Genomic DNA, 16,901 nt, shown 5'->3' on the forward strand with positions numbered 1-16,901 from the left:
ATATTTTAATTTTGTTAATTATGTTAATTTATATTTATGTAGTTATATATAGATAAATAAATTTACTGTTTGAATATGATAACTAATAAAAGTTTACTAGTTTCAGGAAATCAAATATTTTCAGCAAACTGCAGCATTTAACATCATGTGGCTTGTGACAAACCTTATCCTCACGTGGCTCTTGCAACTCCAATTTGTCATAGCGACAGACAGTATTGAAACGAATAATGTTAATACATGTGACCTACCAAAGAGTTTAGTGCAAGAACTAGAGTCATACAAACCATTTGTTCAGGCTATAATAAACGAAACTACATTGGGATCTTTCAAAGGGACCACGTGGAAAGAATTAGCTTACTTTGTCGATAAGTTTGGCCCTAGATTAAGTGGTTCTGCAGCACTGGAACGTTCCATTGACTATGTCCTAAATAAGTCAACAGAGTTTGGATTGGAAAACGTCCATGGTGAACCTGTTTCTGTACCACATTGGATTAGGTAAAATTAAGTAATTTAATAATTGAAAGCATGATTAAAAATGCTTCCTAAGAAGCTGTAACAAAAAAGCGAATAAAATTAATCTAATTAAGGATCGTTTCATTGCCGAAACAAAAAATGGTTTCGTAATTAGCGTCACTTGAATTACATTTTTGCAAAGTTGTAGATTTTTTGGAATTTACGGGATACCGAACTTTCCTTATTAGAAGATAAGTTTCTCAGTATCTATAATACATTACATAAATATATTAAATATTAAAATATTTAAAGAATCAGCGACCCTTCTAAGACCAAGACGTAAAAATATTGCTCTTTTGGGATTAGGTACCAGTGTCGATACTCCGCCTAATGGAATAACCGCAAAAGTTATTGTTGTGAATGATTTTAAGGAACTTGATGACAGAAGACATGAAGTAAACATCTTTAAGAATTTCTATATAAAAGTTATTTTTTATTTTAATTGATTGGAATTTCTAACATTTTTCTTATATTTTTAGGTGCCTGGAAAGATTGTTGTATTTAATGAAAAATTTATTTCATATGGTGAAACGGTAAAATATAGAGGTAATGGAGCAACAGAGGCATCGAAATACGGGGCTGTTGCTGCTTTAATCAGATCGGTTACACCATATTCGTTGTATACACCACACACTGGTATGCAAAGATATGGAGTAAATGTAACTAAAATTCCGGTAGCTTGTATTACAGCTGAAGATGCAAGCTTGTTGAGAAGAATGTCAGATAGAGGTAAATATCATGTAAATGTTTGGTAGTAACAATAACGTTTACTGTTTTAGTTTTTCAGATGAAATCATAGTGGTCAATTTAAAGATGCAAGCGAAAAATTTGCCAGATACAATATCGCGAAATGCAATAGCTGAGATAAAAGGATCTACGATGCCAGAGAAAGTAGTGATTATATCTGGCCACATTGATAGCTGGGACGTTGGTCAAGGAGCAATGGATGACGGAGGTGGCGCATTTATTTCATGGCAAGCTCTAAAATTATTGAAACACCTTAACTTTAAACCACGTCGAACAGTAAGGTGAGGGGGAAGTTAATATACAAGGTGGGACACCCTATATAGGTGCCCCATAAAACACTTTGTAGTATAGAAATCCAGTGAATATTTACTCTATTATGAATTAACAATGTTACGAAGAAGAAATAATATTTTAAATTAAAATTGTATTTTTATTTTTTTAAGGTCAAAAGTAATTAATTTCATATTATATTGGAAAATGTAAATGTGTGTAAAATATAAAATTAATTAAAATTATAGAATGATCTTTTGGACAGCCGAAGAATTTGGATATGTAGGAGCAAAGTATTATATCAAGTCTCACAAATCTGAGGAGAAAAATTTGCAATTTGTAATGGAATCAGATGCGGGCACATTTATGCCTTTAGGTCTGCAGATTACTGGAACGGAAAAAGTTCAATGCATCGTAGAATCAATTATGAAGTTAGTGTGTGAAATAAGATTCAACAAAAATGCTATTGATACAATTATCTTACTTTTTCTTTATTTTTTTTACTTTTTAGGCTCTTGTCTTCAATGGGAGAGTTGAACGTAAGTCAACCAAGCGAGGGACCTGATATTTCTGCTTGGATAGATGCAGGTGTACCAGGAGGATCTCTTTGGAATCAAAACGAAAAATATTTTAATTATCATCATACGAATGCAGATACTATGTTAGTTGAAGATCCAATAGCTCTGGACAGGGGAACAGCTCTGTTTGCAGCAGCAGCATATGTGCTTGCAGACCTTAGTAGTGATCTGCCACGACACAAATGACTTATTTAATCATAAATATTATTAATACAGACAATAGTTATAAAATAAAAATATTGGTATCCATCAATCAATGATATAAAATAATTTCATTACAGTTATTTTTTTATCAAATTTTGTTAAATAAAAAGACTCAAATTGTTCCACAAACTTCCTGTGTTGCCAATCTTCGTTTCACCATCTCAATAGAATGAAACTATGAATGATTGAAATTATGAAATTTGCATTTGAATAATAGCATTTTAAGAGTAAGGAAACAATACATTATGATGTTCACAAAGTATTATTGTGTCAAATATACTCATTTTTACAGTGAATCAATATAAATAAATACTTAGGCCTAGTTGTTCAAGTGGTCGCATTTTTTTTATGTTTGTTAAGGTATTACAAAGTATTCTGTGGTTACGAAGCTAGGCTCTCAACACACGTAACTTTAATTGGTCTTTCCGGTGAACGTTACTGAAACATTATTGAAAGTTCTGAACACCGTGTTAGATCATTTTATTAACTCACAGTTGTTCTACATTACAAAAATTCTCTACGTTATTATTATCTTGGACTAAACCTTTAACTGCTAACATTATTTTCCATAATTAACGGCGTACACCGTTTATGTTTATTTACATAAGAAACATATTAGGGCGGTTGAAAAAAAACAAAAAGAATGTGAATATGAATACATTAACTTTTGGTGGAGTTATGATTACTTGAATTCAGACGACGAAATCCGACAGAATTTTCCAAACGACATAATAGTATAGTCGATAAATCCGATATAATGTAAGTCGTAAAATCAGTCAGGCGTCAAGGTACACGTAATCTGAGTCTCAAAACAGCAATTCGAGAGAGATAAGGATCTCAAATTTTGCTCAGAGTATATTTAATTAATTTAGGTATGTTTAAGGTAAAATAACGATATATTTAAAAAATTTGTCTGCGTCTTAATCGTTAACAGTTGCACGTTCATTTTTACCAATACGAGAATTACTACTGGGCAGAAGGCAACGGAGGTTTAATACTGTACTGTATCGTAAATGAAAGATTATAAGCAGAAATTTTAAATATCAATTAACAAATGACGTGTTGCCTTAATGCTTTAATTTGCAACCTCGCTGCATCGTTTCCACCAATTATACTCTCCTTCTCTTAATATTTAAAAGTACTTCTAAAGAAAGTGCTATAAATTCAAATGAACAGAATTCAGTTGTTAAATAATATTCACAAGTAGATATGTACTGAAACTTTCTGTTAGCAGTTAAAGGTTATTGACGCTTGAATCAGTCTCGTCATAATATACATTGACTGTTTTTTCTTCACCTATATCAACGTGTCTTCATCTTGGTTCGGAAAAACCATTAACAGGGAATGTTGAGAGGTCCGTCTTTGACTAGAAATTAACAATGCAGTTTTCTCTCCTCCGCTTCCATTAATAGAGCAATCCGGTGAACTTCCTTCGAAAACATGAGTCGTAGTACTACTAGTCGATGGCATATTATTGCTGCTTTCTAGTGATACCAATTGCATACTGTACGACTCACGGTAGCCAGACGTACTGGATGTATCATCATCCGACGTTGGAAGATAAAGATGATGAAGATAGGGATAATGATGATGGTGGTGATGATGAATGGTACTATGCATTTGTTGCTGATCGTTTGATATATTACTGCCCTTTTCGCAATCTGATTGACGAATCGACGAACTTGCTTGTATCGGAGGTGTTATAATTGATGGCTGGGTTGTTTGTGCTTGTGGCACATCACTTTGTTGTGATTTCACTGGCGCTGCCTGAAAAACAAATTTCCCGTTGTTTGATACATATTCCCAAATAGCACACAGACGTCTAGCGTTACAGTTCGAAATATCTTTGAAACGTTGCGATTTTTAAGGTTATGAAAGTGTGGTTACTTCTACGTGTGCTCTTCGACTCTTTCTCAATCGAAAAGTCTTCTTGCTTTGACCTATAGAGCGTTGTAATCGAGGCTTGTCTGGGCGGGATTCGCCTGAACTGTCCTCGTTTGGACTGGTTGGACTGAGTTGGCTCGTCACGATTTCCCCTGATGAAACAATATGCAATTAAAACTCTCTTTTTTATTTAAATACTACTCTCCATTCTATAATCTATCCATGCTGCTCTTTCAAAGCGATAAATACCAAATTGACGTATTTTTCGAATTTAGAACCACGTCGTCATTGTAGTATCGATATTGTGGCTCGGTTTAAATTGTGATCATTTCAATGCTGAAGTGTGCGTACAAAATTTTATAAATTTTATTAAAATTGTTTTTATATTTCTGTTTATTATTAACAAATGTAACTAACTAATGCTTCAAACGTCAACTTGACGCTGTTCCCGCCCCCGCGTTAATTCGAAAAAATACCATTATGAATTTTTCCCCATAAATAGGTAGATATCGTTGAAATAAATAAGCTTGGATGGACTGTAGAAGAGCGAGCATCTGGTAATTGGGCAATGCACAAATGAAAAGAAAGAAAAGAAAAGAAGGGGATATAGAACATACTTTTCAATAACATTTTTGTATAAAATATGCATAGTGTTTCTTTGATAGTGAATGTTTGAAGTATTTTTATTGTCTGAAGACTGTTTGAAAATATTTGGACACAGAAATAGTATACTTTAGAAGCATGAATCTCATAATCAGCGAAAGAATATTTATAAAAGTCTTGACTAAAATCATTTAACAATGTATTGAAAAATAATAAGTGACAACTGATTTACAACAAACGAATACATTTATCAAGGAAATAAGTGCATAAAAAATGTTCTTATATTTTACACTTATAGCAATAATACATAAGTACTTACTGAGCTTTTGTTTCTTTTTTTTATTTTGTCCAATTTAGTTTAATATCAGTGTAATATAATTATTCCAACAGAAATACAACTATAGTTAGATTCGATTGAATTAACAATGAAAAATCATTTCTCGTATTTATTACGATTTTTGGAAATATATCGAAAATCATTTTGCAACAATCTGCTAAATTCCACAGTGATCAAAAATATAACACATAAAAGTGTGTCAGATGATTTCTAGTTTTTTAAAACTACGATATCTTTATCAAGACACAAAATATTTTATTCAGAAAATCGTGTTTTCACATTTCTACCACCGTATCGCTGAAGTATTAAAATTTTCCTAAAACAAACATTTGTGACAGTATCGGTACTTTCCCTAAACTCTCGAGACACTCTGCAACTGTGTTCTAATTTCTGTAAAATTTCGAACAATTGATACTGTTTTCACAAACCTGATAATGCGGATTCTGTAATCAATCGCAACTACAACTGATTTGTCAAGAACAGAGGCGCGAAATTTACCTAATTTACCTGACCTAAACTCTATAAGAAGATACAAAGCACAGTTTCAACGCCTTTTCATAATTTAACATAGGACGAGGCTTTACATGGTTACGTTCATCACTAGTAGAAGATGGTTGGGATCAATCTGAAACATGCTACATTCAGCGTCTAGAATGAAGGGAGATGAGTCAAACCAGGTGACCGTGTTATCGTTGAAACATCACTTACGATACTTGAATTCGATCGAATCACTGGAATTTATAGTTACGCATTTGCAGTACTATTGTCTCGTACAAACAACTCGATATACAGAAAGCTTTATCAGTGGAAAATTCAAAACGAACGAAACAGGTGTTATTGATACAGGTATATTGTATAGAATAAGTGTAGTTATATTTCTCTCTTCAAGACTCTTGTCGTAACTGTTCGAATTATAGAAGAATTGTGAACGAATGTCTTTTAAACAAAACAGGAGTTTCATTCAGAAAGGAGGAAAACAATACTGATAGAAAAGTACTATGAAATTTGTGCAGAGTACTTAAGCGCAAGCACACGCAGACATAAGTTGTATACAGTAAACCTCCGTATAAAACCGTACTCGTTTAACACGCAATCGTGTAACGCGATGGAAAAATTGCTATAGTACTCGTGTAACATGATCAATCAGTCTCATGTGAAAGTTAAGATAAGGGTATTTTGCACACTGTGTATTGTATGCATAAACCCTTTTTTCTTTGTTATATTCGTTGATGCAGTAAGAGTATCTGTCCATCTGAGAGTCTTTTAAAGAGATAGTTACTCTCGAGAGTACTCTCAATAGTGTGTCCAGCTCTTCGCTAGTACTCTCAATACTATCTGCTGTGCGGTGCTCAGGAGTTTGCCCTCAGGGCAGCCCAGGGGCAAAAAGGGCAATTTGCCCGCAACTCTCGAATCTTTCGTTTAACGTGAAAGTGGTGTAAGTGAAAAAAATTCGAATTCTGGATAATAAGGGATAAAGTAGAAGTTCTGTAAAAGAGAGAGCAACTTGCGATAGTTTTTCTCTCAAATGGACAGATACCCTAACACTCAGGTTCGATGCGGCATTTTACGTTCCTCGATTTGGACTGAATCATAACTGAGACATCTTTCGTGTGACTTTGACCGAGATTTCGAGCCCTTATCTTCTCTGATTTCTCTCGTATAATTTCTAAACGTACAAACTTCAACACCTGACCGATTTTACCGGACCTCTCTATATTTCTTCCATCGACTATACATTTTCGGCCTTGATCTCTCTCTCGTATCGTACTGCGCTACTCACGTCGTTGTGCAACGATAATCGCGACAATTGTTGAACAAGATAGTTGCAATTGCTTGTTACTAGTTTGACGTGCCTAGCAATGACTGTAACCCACATGACTCATATAACGCGGGATATATTCCCTGTATTATATGGGGATCTACTGTATATCCTTGAGTGTTGTAAAGAAAATTACTGTGTTAGTTTGTACGAAGAAGAATTAATTTCCGATTGCTAAAAGTGATTGTGTGAAGAAGTAAGAAAGGGAAAGCAAAAAGAGTCATGGCAACTACGTTTTAATGAAGTATAACTACATGGCGACGAACATGGTACCAACTGTTGGACATTACCATTGTCTAAATACTGCTATATGTATATATAAACAAAGTGGACAATGTAACTTGATCACCTTAATTATTTCCTTTATTACCGGATCAAACACAGATTCTTTGGTTTCATACCAAGGTATTAGAAAAAAAAACAGAAGAATTTTTATCGGTACAGTAGTAAGGGAAATAATTAAGACGATCAAGTTGTATTGTCCACCCTGTATATAATATGATTATGTACATACAAAACGTGATCGGAGAATGTTAATAATAATAGAATAATCTAGTGAAACATACCGTGAAAATGAGATTCTTGTTTTCTGTATAATTAAAATAACGCAATTTAAAAAAGCACCTTGTATAACGAACGACATCGAATTTTGGAATGTTAGATCAAAAGAAAATACGATAAATTCGTTAATTCGTTGTTCCGTTAACAGTTAACATATATGTACAAGAAAGAAAGAAGAAGAAAGAAGAAAGGAAAAACAGAAAGGAAAAGTGGGTTGTTGTTTTCAAACATGCACACATTTATACAATATTGGTCGAATCTCTGTTCACGGAAATAATGTAGAATTGGTAGCAACAAATGTGACTGAGAGGAACATAGAATAGGAGAGAAAAAAGTGAACAAGATTAGACAAAATTACGGGATACGTGGAGAGAAGCGTGATATGGAAACACACCAGCAGGACGTTTATCATAAATTGTGTCAGAATTTACTATTAGAATCCGCTTACCTCCGTCCCCTAGCTAGCAATGGAAGCAACGCAATGATCAATGTGTCAATATAACATCAAACAGGGAGGCCCGGACGATGGAAAACGAAAGATCGAATGTAAATGATGGAAATCGAAGTTAAAATACCTCTATTCGTAATAAGGTATCTGGTATGAAAATAAAGATTCATATATAATATATAAAGAAAAGAAACGTAAGACTCTTCGTTGCAAGCCTCGCTGTCAGGGAATGAAATGAAGCCGATGGCGTTATCGTTTATGAAACCATAAAAAGGAAAACTTAGGAAATGACAAGAGCTTGGCAAAATTTCGTCGCAGTGCTCTATAGACAATGGCTCGATCCAACTGTGGTAAACGTCTTGTAATGACTCAGAAAAATAACCAAACATTTATCAGAGGCTTACAGTCGTACCGTTAGTATTTCAACTTTCGAACCGTTTCGTAAAAGTTTTTTTTTTTTTTTCGTAAAAATTATCAAATACCTGTTGATGGTTGTTGTTCCGCGGTGTGTTGCTCGTTGGTACCAACATCGCTAGCTTCGCGAAGAGTAGAGGAACCTCCGCTTGTGGTTGATCCTAAAATATCAAGAACGGTAATGACGTTAGCTGTCAACGTACACTCTCGGTCGTAAGTATTGGGACACTTATCGAATGTGGAGCAAACTTAAAACAGTCGTTGCAAAATTATCGAGAATCTGAGAAAAAAATTATTCGCACGGTGAAACTTCTGAATATCTATTTCCATTTAAAGTGCAGTCATTGAAATAAGATCCTAATAAAGTACCGTTGATTACGCTATACCAAACATTGTCACGAAATTGAAAATGAGTTTTGCTTTAGGTCGTTGAACTTCTCAAGGCAATTGCTTTCGTTAAAATATCAAATTTTGAAAATTTTAAGAATTTTTAAATTAAATTAAAATTAAAAAAAAAATGCATTTCAGCTCCAATAGGACATTTTAGCTAAGGAGGGCAGTATTGTATTTAGTCTAATTTTCAAGAACTCTGGAATTATTATCTTTGTTACACAGAATGCAATTAAAGTCGTACCGCGTGCAGTTTGTATACCATTTGGCGGTGCCGATACTTGACTTGGTTGCGTTGTTTTAATAGTGCTGCTCGAATTTGACTGATGATTCATATGACCACGGGCTCCGATATCTCCAGTCAGAAGATCGATTAACGATAATCTTTGCGTTCGGGGTGCTCCTTCCGTCACGCAATGCATGTCCGTGACACTTTTCTTTGGTTCTACCTGTACTTCGTCTAAACATGTACACGAAAAATTTAGCAATTACAGCATAATTTTACCTCTCCATGCGGAATTTTTAGAATTGTCGCTAAAAATGATGCTCGAGAGCGAAAAGGAGTACAGATAAGGAGGAAGGGCACGGAAAGATTGTAACCCTAAGGGGACGCAATAAAGGTAGAAAAAGTTTTGCACAGAGAAAATAATTCGCACCGGAATAAATGATAGATTTTTCGTTTACTAACCCAATTTTCGATCTATCTCGTCTTTCAATTCTTTCAATTCGTGCATAAGATCGGCCAAAAGAGTACCATGCGATTTCGGTACTGCTTTGGTGTCGCCGTTAATTTTTGCTCTTATGATACTTTGCATATTTCTTTCGTGCTCTGAGATCGGCGCTTGTCCAATCTTGTGAACGATAAATGGAAGCATTTGAATGTACAAAGCGGTACGATGGGTTACTACGAATTCTATGAAATTCCAAAGATAAGTGGAAGCTTCGTTTCGTTTGTTCAGTAAACGCATTGTGCGCAAAATTTTTGGCCATTCGGTCTTCAGTTCCGTTTCGAAACAGATCGTCATTATTTTCAAAGCTATAAGAAAACGAGTAAAATAACTATTGTAGATGTTCACATGTACAGGGCGAGGCATCTAAATTGACCGCTTCAAATTACTCCTAGATTACTTGTCGCATGCAAAAATGTTTCGAACAAAAGTCGAACACGATCTGTCCCACCCTTCGATATCGTGCAACTTTTGTTTGAAACATTTCTTCATACAGCGAGTAATTCGTGAGCAATTTGAAGTCGTCGAGTTAGGTGCCTCACCCTGTACATACAGGGTGAGTTGCGTAATTTCTCCACCTCGAGTAACTTCTAAAATATCTCTTCTACAAGAAAGTGTTTTATATAGAAATTGCACGGTATTGAGATCATTTATAATTTTGTATAAATTATTGTTACTTTATCTTTTTCATATTTTATAATTTTTCCGTTGTGGGAATAAAATTCGTTGCTCTTTGAAATTTTCATACGAAAAGGAAAAAGGAATTTAATCGACAAAATTCAGTGTTACTTTAATATCTCGTAATGAGATGGATTACTTAAAAAAATCGTTTTAGAATCATATGTCCCCTTCGATACCGTGCAATTAATATAGAAAAGACTTTGTTTGCAGAACACATATTTTACAAAAATTATTCGGGGTGGACAAGTTACGTGACTGATCCTGTATAGATATTTGCGTTCTATGTGTCAGCATTCGTGATCAATTTAGCCAATTTAAGCGATAAATTATTTAAATATCATTTGATTGCTCACCTAAGAAAGCAACTTGATATAAGGTTAACGATGTTTTAGTTAAAGTCTTTGAATCTCTCGCTACAAATGTTAAGCTACCCGCTCTCATATCTGTTGTGGTCTTTAAATTCTGAGCAGTCATTGGTACTGTTTTCGTAGTCGGTGGCCATAAAGTGTTTAATACCGCAGTTAAAGCAAAATTTATATCCGATTGTCTTAGTTTTGGTACATCTACAAAAAAAAAGAAAAATGTTCAACTTAAGATAATATTTTATTTATCACAGGAATTTCTTGTTAAGGCAATTTTATACTTTGCTACTGTACTTCTGTTTTCTTCTACTTTTCTTAATTTCTACTTTGCTAAGTTTCAAGACGTTTCGAGTCTATTTATACGTTTTTCTTTCAGCTTCCAAACACTTTTCTTTTTTAACTTCCATCGAACAAAAGTATGTAACGTTTTGTATCGGACATTTTAAAGAAATTTTCTAAATGTTTCTCAATCCTTCGTTTAAACATTTCACAAACATCTTTACCTTTTCTTCCGGTTCCCACACGCAAACACAACGGTATCAATAAGTTAAGAAGTATATTCTCGATTCGAGTTTGAGTGCTGAACATGGTGTGCAGGTATCCTTCTCCAAGAGACGTGACGTAAAGAGTTATCAGCCGGAGAACGGTTGAGCAGAAGTGCTGCGGAGGTATTTTGTTCATTAAATCAGCGGAGACAGCTGATGTCATATCCTCTGACGGAGTATCTCCGATGATTAGTGACTATAAATAATTCACAAATTTTTATTACCCGACGAGGTCAAAAAGACCCATTTGCAAATCTCCCCAAAAAACAGCGAACGCTCGATACTGGTAGATAAGCATTATCGTTTGCAACTTTCTGACTTTGTTTTCCGCATGTGCACTTCCATTTTGTATCGGTATGATTCTAATTTTTTAACCTTTACGAAAATTCGGGCAACTTGATATCTTTTGAATATTTATGTTTCGTATTCCACATTTTGTAACATTGTTTACAATAGTTTTTGGTAAGATTTAAAAATTTTTGCATGTGAACGAAATATTTTCTACTGTCACAAAGTTAGGTAATAGAAAGACAATTTTAAATACAATCTATGATTTGATGTAGGATATTAAAAATTGCAAATATCCAGTAGTATTACCTGGCAGGTAGTTAGTAACGTTTTCAAATATTGAAAATACGCGATGTAGGGACATTTGGCCAGTGTTTCGTAAACTCCTTTCAAAAGATCACTTGCGGCAGCCCAATCGGTATTCTTCCGGATCGAAGCTTTCTTATGAATCTTGCTGAACGTTTTATCCAGCCTCCTTAAAATATTCGTCAATGCTGGCCTCATATCGTCGCTGGACCAATCGGTCGAAGGCAAAATATCGTTCATGTATCTTCTTAAACCGCGACAGCCCATTGTACTCTCATCGTACGGGGATATTTTTAAAAGACTATGTGCAATGTCCGCTAATCGCTATTGGCGAACCGCCCAAATTAAAGTTTCATTAAATCACTACATTAATACTTTTTTCTACGTTTGATTTTTATGCAATGAAAAAATGTAAAATAGTACTGAAATACATGGAAGCTAGAAAATTCACTTAAATCATGAACAAAGAATTACTTATCTTAACCCTCTACTGTCGAGACGGAGTCTCGGAGACTCCGCTGATTCTACCATTTTCTGTTCTTCCTTTCTATTTAGAACTCGACGTTGTTATATTCAAACGAAATTAATACAACCAATCATTCTACTCTATAACGTTCGTTAGGAAAATGTGTAATAAAGGTAAATTAGTAAGAAAGGTTGTCAGAAATGTTCTATATTTCTGTATAAACTGACCGGAAGTTGAGGAGTTTCGTAGACTCCGTATCGGGCTTTACGTCCCAAAAACGGTGTCTCGACAGTAGAGTAAAATCTTGTATATTGTATAAGTACCCTTTATATTGAAGTGATAAAAAGAAATACTTACTATATGACACTTGGAGTCTAACAGCTCGATTGTTTTCCCGTCTTGAGACTTTTTATTTAATTCAACTAAACGAACCGAGCAACGAGCCACAAAATCTCCTACCATGTTTAATAATGTATCGCGTGGTCGACGAAATTCATTTTTATGACAACTCTCGGTATCGTCGTTGTCTCGAACGTGAAAATTCCGAACTTTGGTGTGCTCTATGTACTTGGTAGAATGAGTCTCGTCCTCGCAATCGAAACCTGGCGAATACGGCCCTTTCCCGTAATTTCTCTGACTGGAGCCTTTGTGTTCGGGGCTCGATTTTTGCGGTCCGTTGTAATATCTGAGAGAAGTTACACGAATTAGCGTATCCGTGAAAGTTACGACTGTCTATGGAAAATTGAAGCTTACTTCGTCAATGCCTCGGAATTATTCACTAAAGTTTTCACAGCAACGGCCAACTGGTGTATTATTTCTTTCTCTGTTTTACCTTCTTTGTTGTAAGTCGGTGATTGGATTTGCTGAACGTAACAAGGCAGTATCGCTTCCAATATTGTCTGCCAATTCGAAGAAAGTTAGTTCTGGAGTTGAATTCAGTAAGTTGTATTGTTAGTACGGTTTGTGAAATTTGCCTTACCAACATTTGCTGACCTCTAATGGAATCTGGAGCGTAAGCTATCACCATTACGCAAAGAGAGATACAATCTAACACGGTGACCATTTCATTCTCGTCGTGATAACAGAAATCGATAGCTTTCAAGGGTTTCTCCTCTTTGACCAGTTCGTCTATGTTTAAAGGATCCGGCGAAGGAGTTTCCAGGCTCAACAGCAAATTGAACAAGCACGTCGAGGGTACCTTTAAGTAATTTTTAATTCTGTTAACACGTTGGATGATACAGTTTCATTGTGTTTATTAAACGTGGGTCAAGGCTAGTCCCAACGTATTAACTTCTCGGAAATTAATAAACAACAGACTTTTGTTTTCCCTCGTAAAAAAAAGTTCTTGGACAGTGCAATCTTATTTAGAATGCTTAGAGAAGCTATATGAATTTTTTCAGATTTTTTCAGATACGTTTACCAATTGAAAGACGTGCCGAATATAAATGATCCACGCCTACGATTTAAAGGTATAGTCGATGGAAGAAATATAGTCGAGGTCGTGAAATCGGTCAGGCGTCAAAGTTTACGCTTTTAATTTTTATCGTAATATGTCATTGTGAATGTGAAAACGTATTAATTTCACTTTTTATGAAAAAAAAATGTAGTCTTAAATAATTATACAGTTATTACATCGAATAGAATAACGTATCGTATAGCAGAGTACCTTATGCGCTTCTCCATGAACACTAGCTTCATCTGTGTCTAATATAGTGGAAACACTTCCGAACATTTGAAGAATAAACGGTTTTCGATTCATGAGATAAAATTGTTTCACAGCGTACTCCACGGTAGTTGTTACTAATTTATTCGTTTGATGGGTAGAATACAGTTGTAACAACGTTGGCATGATTAATAAATAGCCGTTTGTAGAAAAGATATTTTTAAAATTGTGTGCTGCATTTATGTACGTAGCCACAACGTAACGCAAAATGCAGGAATCTTCGCTGTGAAGGATCACTGCACCGTTTAAAACGTTTAAAAACAGATGAATGTCTCCCGAGTAAGCGAAATTGCCAGCCATCGCTTCGAACATCCTTGCGATTAGCTTCACCCACATAAATTTGTGCATTACGTCCAGACCAAGAAGTTCCTAAATAAAAATAGATTCTGTTTGATTTTTACTCTGAAATTAATTCAGTGTCTTTGTAAACAGTCTTGACGATCTTATCGACTCAAAACCGCCGTATGTTTTTCAGAGGAAATTCTTCAGTTACTCGATAAATGGAAAGAAGTGAACGAAAATAACGAAGTTTGTGAGAAAAAAATGGCACCGAATTAATTTACATACTTAATATTGGTCTTCACTTTTTACGACAGATAAATGTAAAATTATGAATTGTCGTATAACTATCTCTATTTCGAATTACACTTACCCTACCAATTTCACCACCTTTGTACAAATCCAAGTCAGCTTCGAGAGCTCTCCTTGGGAAGGAGGGTAGTTTCATTAGTTCTTCATGAAGGAAAACTACTCTTTGCACTACCATATCAACATTCTTCAAAATTGCCCAAGTTAATAAAACCTTGCCAATTTCAACGAACTTGTGAATCAATTCTTGACGTTGCAAAGTGTTGAATGCGTCCTCCGGTTTCATGTGGACCAACTGGATCTCCGAATATTGCAATCTACCTTTGAAAAAGTAGTAATCCCGAACGTACGACGATGGATTGCGAATTTGATCTGGAATAGAAAATTACTATCACGTATTTCTTACTTCTTTTACGCGCAAAAGAAGCGTACTTATTTACGCGTAAACTTGTTCAAGATTAACAAGGTACGACGCGTTTAATCGTAAATCGATCCTCGCGTTTATCGTTGAAACGATCGATAAAACTAAAGAAAAATCCTAGAAGAGTATGATTAGTACAAACGTGTTTTGCAGTCAACCAGAAAGTATTCTCTCTGCTTCGATTTGTCAATGTGAAAGAAGTCCAACGATTCCTCGAGTATCTGACGAAATTGAGTGTCTTCCAGCACCGTGTACGATGCAGGAATTCCACCTGCGTCTGGATCCTGAGGACCGTTAATCACGATTTTCTTCGCGGATGGAATGTTAGCGGTTAACAAAATCGAAGCATCGCACTGCTCCTTTCGCAGGATCTGCTTTAAATCTTTGAACATTATCCCGTGAACGCTGTGCACGACCTGTAAAAAATCGAATTCACTGTATATTCATTCGCGAAAAAGGACCAGCTCAAATTTAATTACCATCCACAATATCGAAAGTGCGGTTCCAATTAATTTCTGCCCTTCTTCGTGCGGAGAACGCACGTAGAACATAACGTAACCGATGATGTAATTGTACAAAGCGAACGCAGCCTGTTGAGGTAGTTTTGGTACAAATCGAATGAGATGTCTCAAAATTTTAAACATCAACTCCTGTTTGTCTCTGGTAAGACGTTCCAGAACGTAGCGAAGGAACAGCGCACTGTCTTCTACCAGACAATTCCAAATCACCTGATAGTAAAATCCAATATTAAGTCGTAAAATTAATTAAAAATGTTGAACAGCGTATGGCTTGCTCACTTGATATGCAACTTCGTAAACTGCGCTTCCGTCGTCTGAAACTGCAGCATCGTCGAGTAAATGAATTATTTGTACAATCGCCGAGCATAAGGAGGAAGGGAACAGCGAAGGTGCGGATTGGCCATGATGTGATGTGTTTCTTGGTATGGTTTCAGCACCGTCTTCGTCTCCAACGTTTCCTACGTGAAACAAACTTACTGTTACTTTAATATTAAGCGAGTATTTCAATGTCTCACTATCCCAAAATATCTACGCACTTCGACACATCGTTTTCTGCATTTTTCTAAATTATCTTATCAAGGATAATAAGGATTTTCTTCTAAATTATTTTATTAAGGATAGTAAGGATTTTTTTCTTAATTACTTTAGAGATAACAAGGATTTTATTCTAAATTATTTTACCAAGGACAATGAGGATTTTTTCCAACGTACCTTCATCGTGGTCGTCCCCGACAGGACTGGGTTCGTATGCAGCTTGTACAGTAATCGGTATGGTGGTAATTAAAAAGTTTTCCCTTTCTTCTCGTTTCTTATCATCTTGTGCCTGCAAAGCTTTTTTTATGAGTTCAGTTTGTTGCTTTTTACGAGTTTTCGTTGCCGTCACGAGAGATCTCTGAAGAATAGTTGTAGTAATATATCGAGTTAATCCACTGAGACTGATTCCGATCTTTGAGTGTGTCTAAAGTAGAAACGATTTTGATCATCAACTTACATGATGTTCCTGGTTAATGGTCACTTCCTCCACTTTCGTTTTCACTTGCGGCATCCACGGTGGATCGACAACGGGCAACGATTCGATACCGATTTTCGGCGACGGTAAAGTGAACTCTATACCAGGCGGAGGAACCTTGAAAGTGAGATGAGCATTTTCTTCCATTCGTGGCCAAACTTGATATCGCAGCTTCCACAAAACTTGGAATCTCAGTATCGCGTTTATACGTATACTCGTGTTGGTGTGCTGAAGACCGTAGTGCATCAATTCGCTGGCTTGGTTGGGAGCTCGTACAGCTGCAACTATGAAGAGAGAAGCTGCGGAAGCAGCGACTTCCTGATTCGACTCCAGTAAAAGTTCCCAGGCGACAGGCAGAACTTCCACGAACAATTCTTCTGTCATCACCACCGCTCCTTTTACCAAAGTAGCCAACGGCGCGTGGAATATGTCCTTCACTTGAGTCTTCAGATACTTCAGAATCGCCGAATTCTCTTTCTCCGAATCTCCTCTGGACTT

The 16,901-nt window shown here is 35.7% G+C and overlaps 2 protein-coding genes across 2 annotated transcripts in view; one reads left to right on the plus strand and one right to left on the minus strand.

Moving 5' to 3' along the window:
- The window catches only part of LOC108572031 (carboxypeptidase Q-like), a 4,410-nt gene extending 2,090 nt beyond the window's left edge, over positions 1-2,320 (plus strand). Inside the window, exons 2-7 of the mRNA XM_017934212.1 lie at positions 101-495; positions 758-908; positions 993-1,242; positions 1,301-1,541; positions 1,779-1,961; positions 2,042-2,320. Of these exons, the coding sequence (XP_017789701.1) occupies positions 146-495; positions 758-908; positions 993-1,242; positions 1,301-1,541; positions 1,779-1,961; positions 2,042-2,294 (1,428 nt within the window). The 5' untranslated portion in view covers positions 101-145 and the 3' untranslated portion in view covers positions 2,295-2,320. The remainder of the gene's footprint in view (positions 1-100; positions 496-757; positions 909-992; positions 1,243-1,300; positions 1,542-1,778; positions 1,962-2,041) is intronic.
- Positions 2,321-3,608: 1,288 nt separating this feature from the next.
- The window catches only part of LOC108571990 (protein unc-80 homolog), a 29,573-nt gene continuing 16,280 nt past the window's right edge, over positions 3,609-16,901 (minus strand). The window contains 19 exon segments of the mRNA XM_017934164.1: positions 3,609-4,079; positions 4,200-4,373; positions 5,655-5,761; positions 8,447-8,539; positions 9,013-9,228; positions 9,457-9,804; positions 10,531-10,740; positions 11,043-11,280; positions 11,682-12,002; positions 12,502-12,829; positions 12,898-13,043; positions 13,124-13,342; positions 13,811-14,236; positions 14,520-14,827; positions 15,019-15,292; positions 15,356-15,604; positions 15,674-15,852; positions 16,106-16,286; positions 16,386-16,901. The exon segment at positions 16,386-16,901 is cut by the window's right edge and continues 22 nt beyond it. Of these exon segments, the coding sequence (XP_017789653.1) occupies positions 3,609-4,079; positions 4,200-4,373; positions 5,655-5,761; positions 8,447-8,539; positions 9,013-9,228; positions 9,457-9,804; positions 10,531-10,740; positions 11,043-11,280; positions 11,682-12,002; positions 12,502-12,829; positions 12,898-13,043; positions 13,124-13,342; positions 13,811-14,236; positions 14,520-14,827; positions 15,019-15,292; positions 15,356-15,604; positions 15,674-15,852; positions 16,106-16,286; positions 16,386-16,901 (5,004 nt within the window).

This window comes from Habropoda laboriosa, unplaced genomic scaffold (genome assembly GCF_001263275.1).
Source record: "Habropoda laboriosa isolate 0110345459 unplaced genomic scaffold, ASM126327v1 scaffold67, whole genome shotgun sequence".
In the NCBI taxonomy this organism is placed as follows: Eukaryota; Metazoa; Arthropoda; class Insecta; order Hymenoptera; family Apidae; genus Habropoda; species Habropoda laboriosa.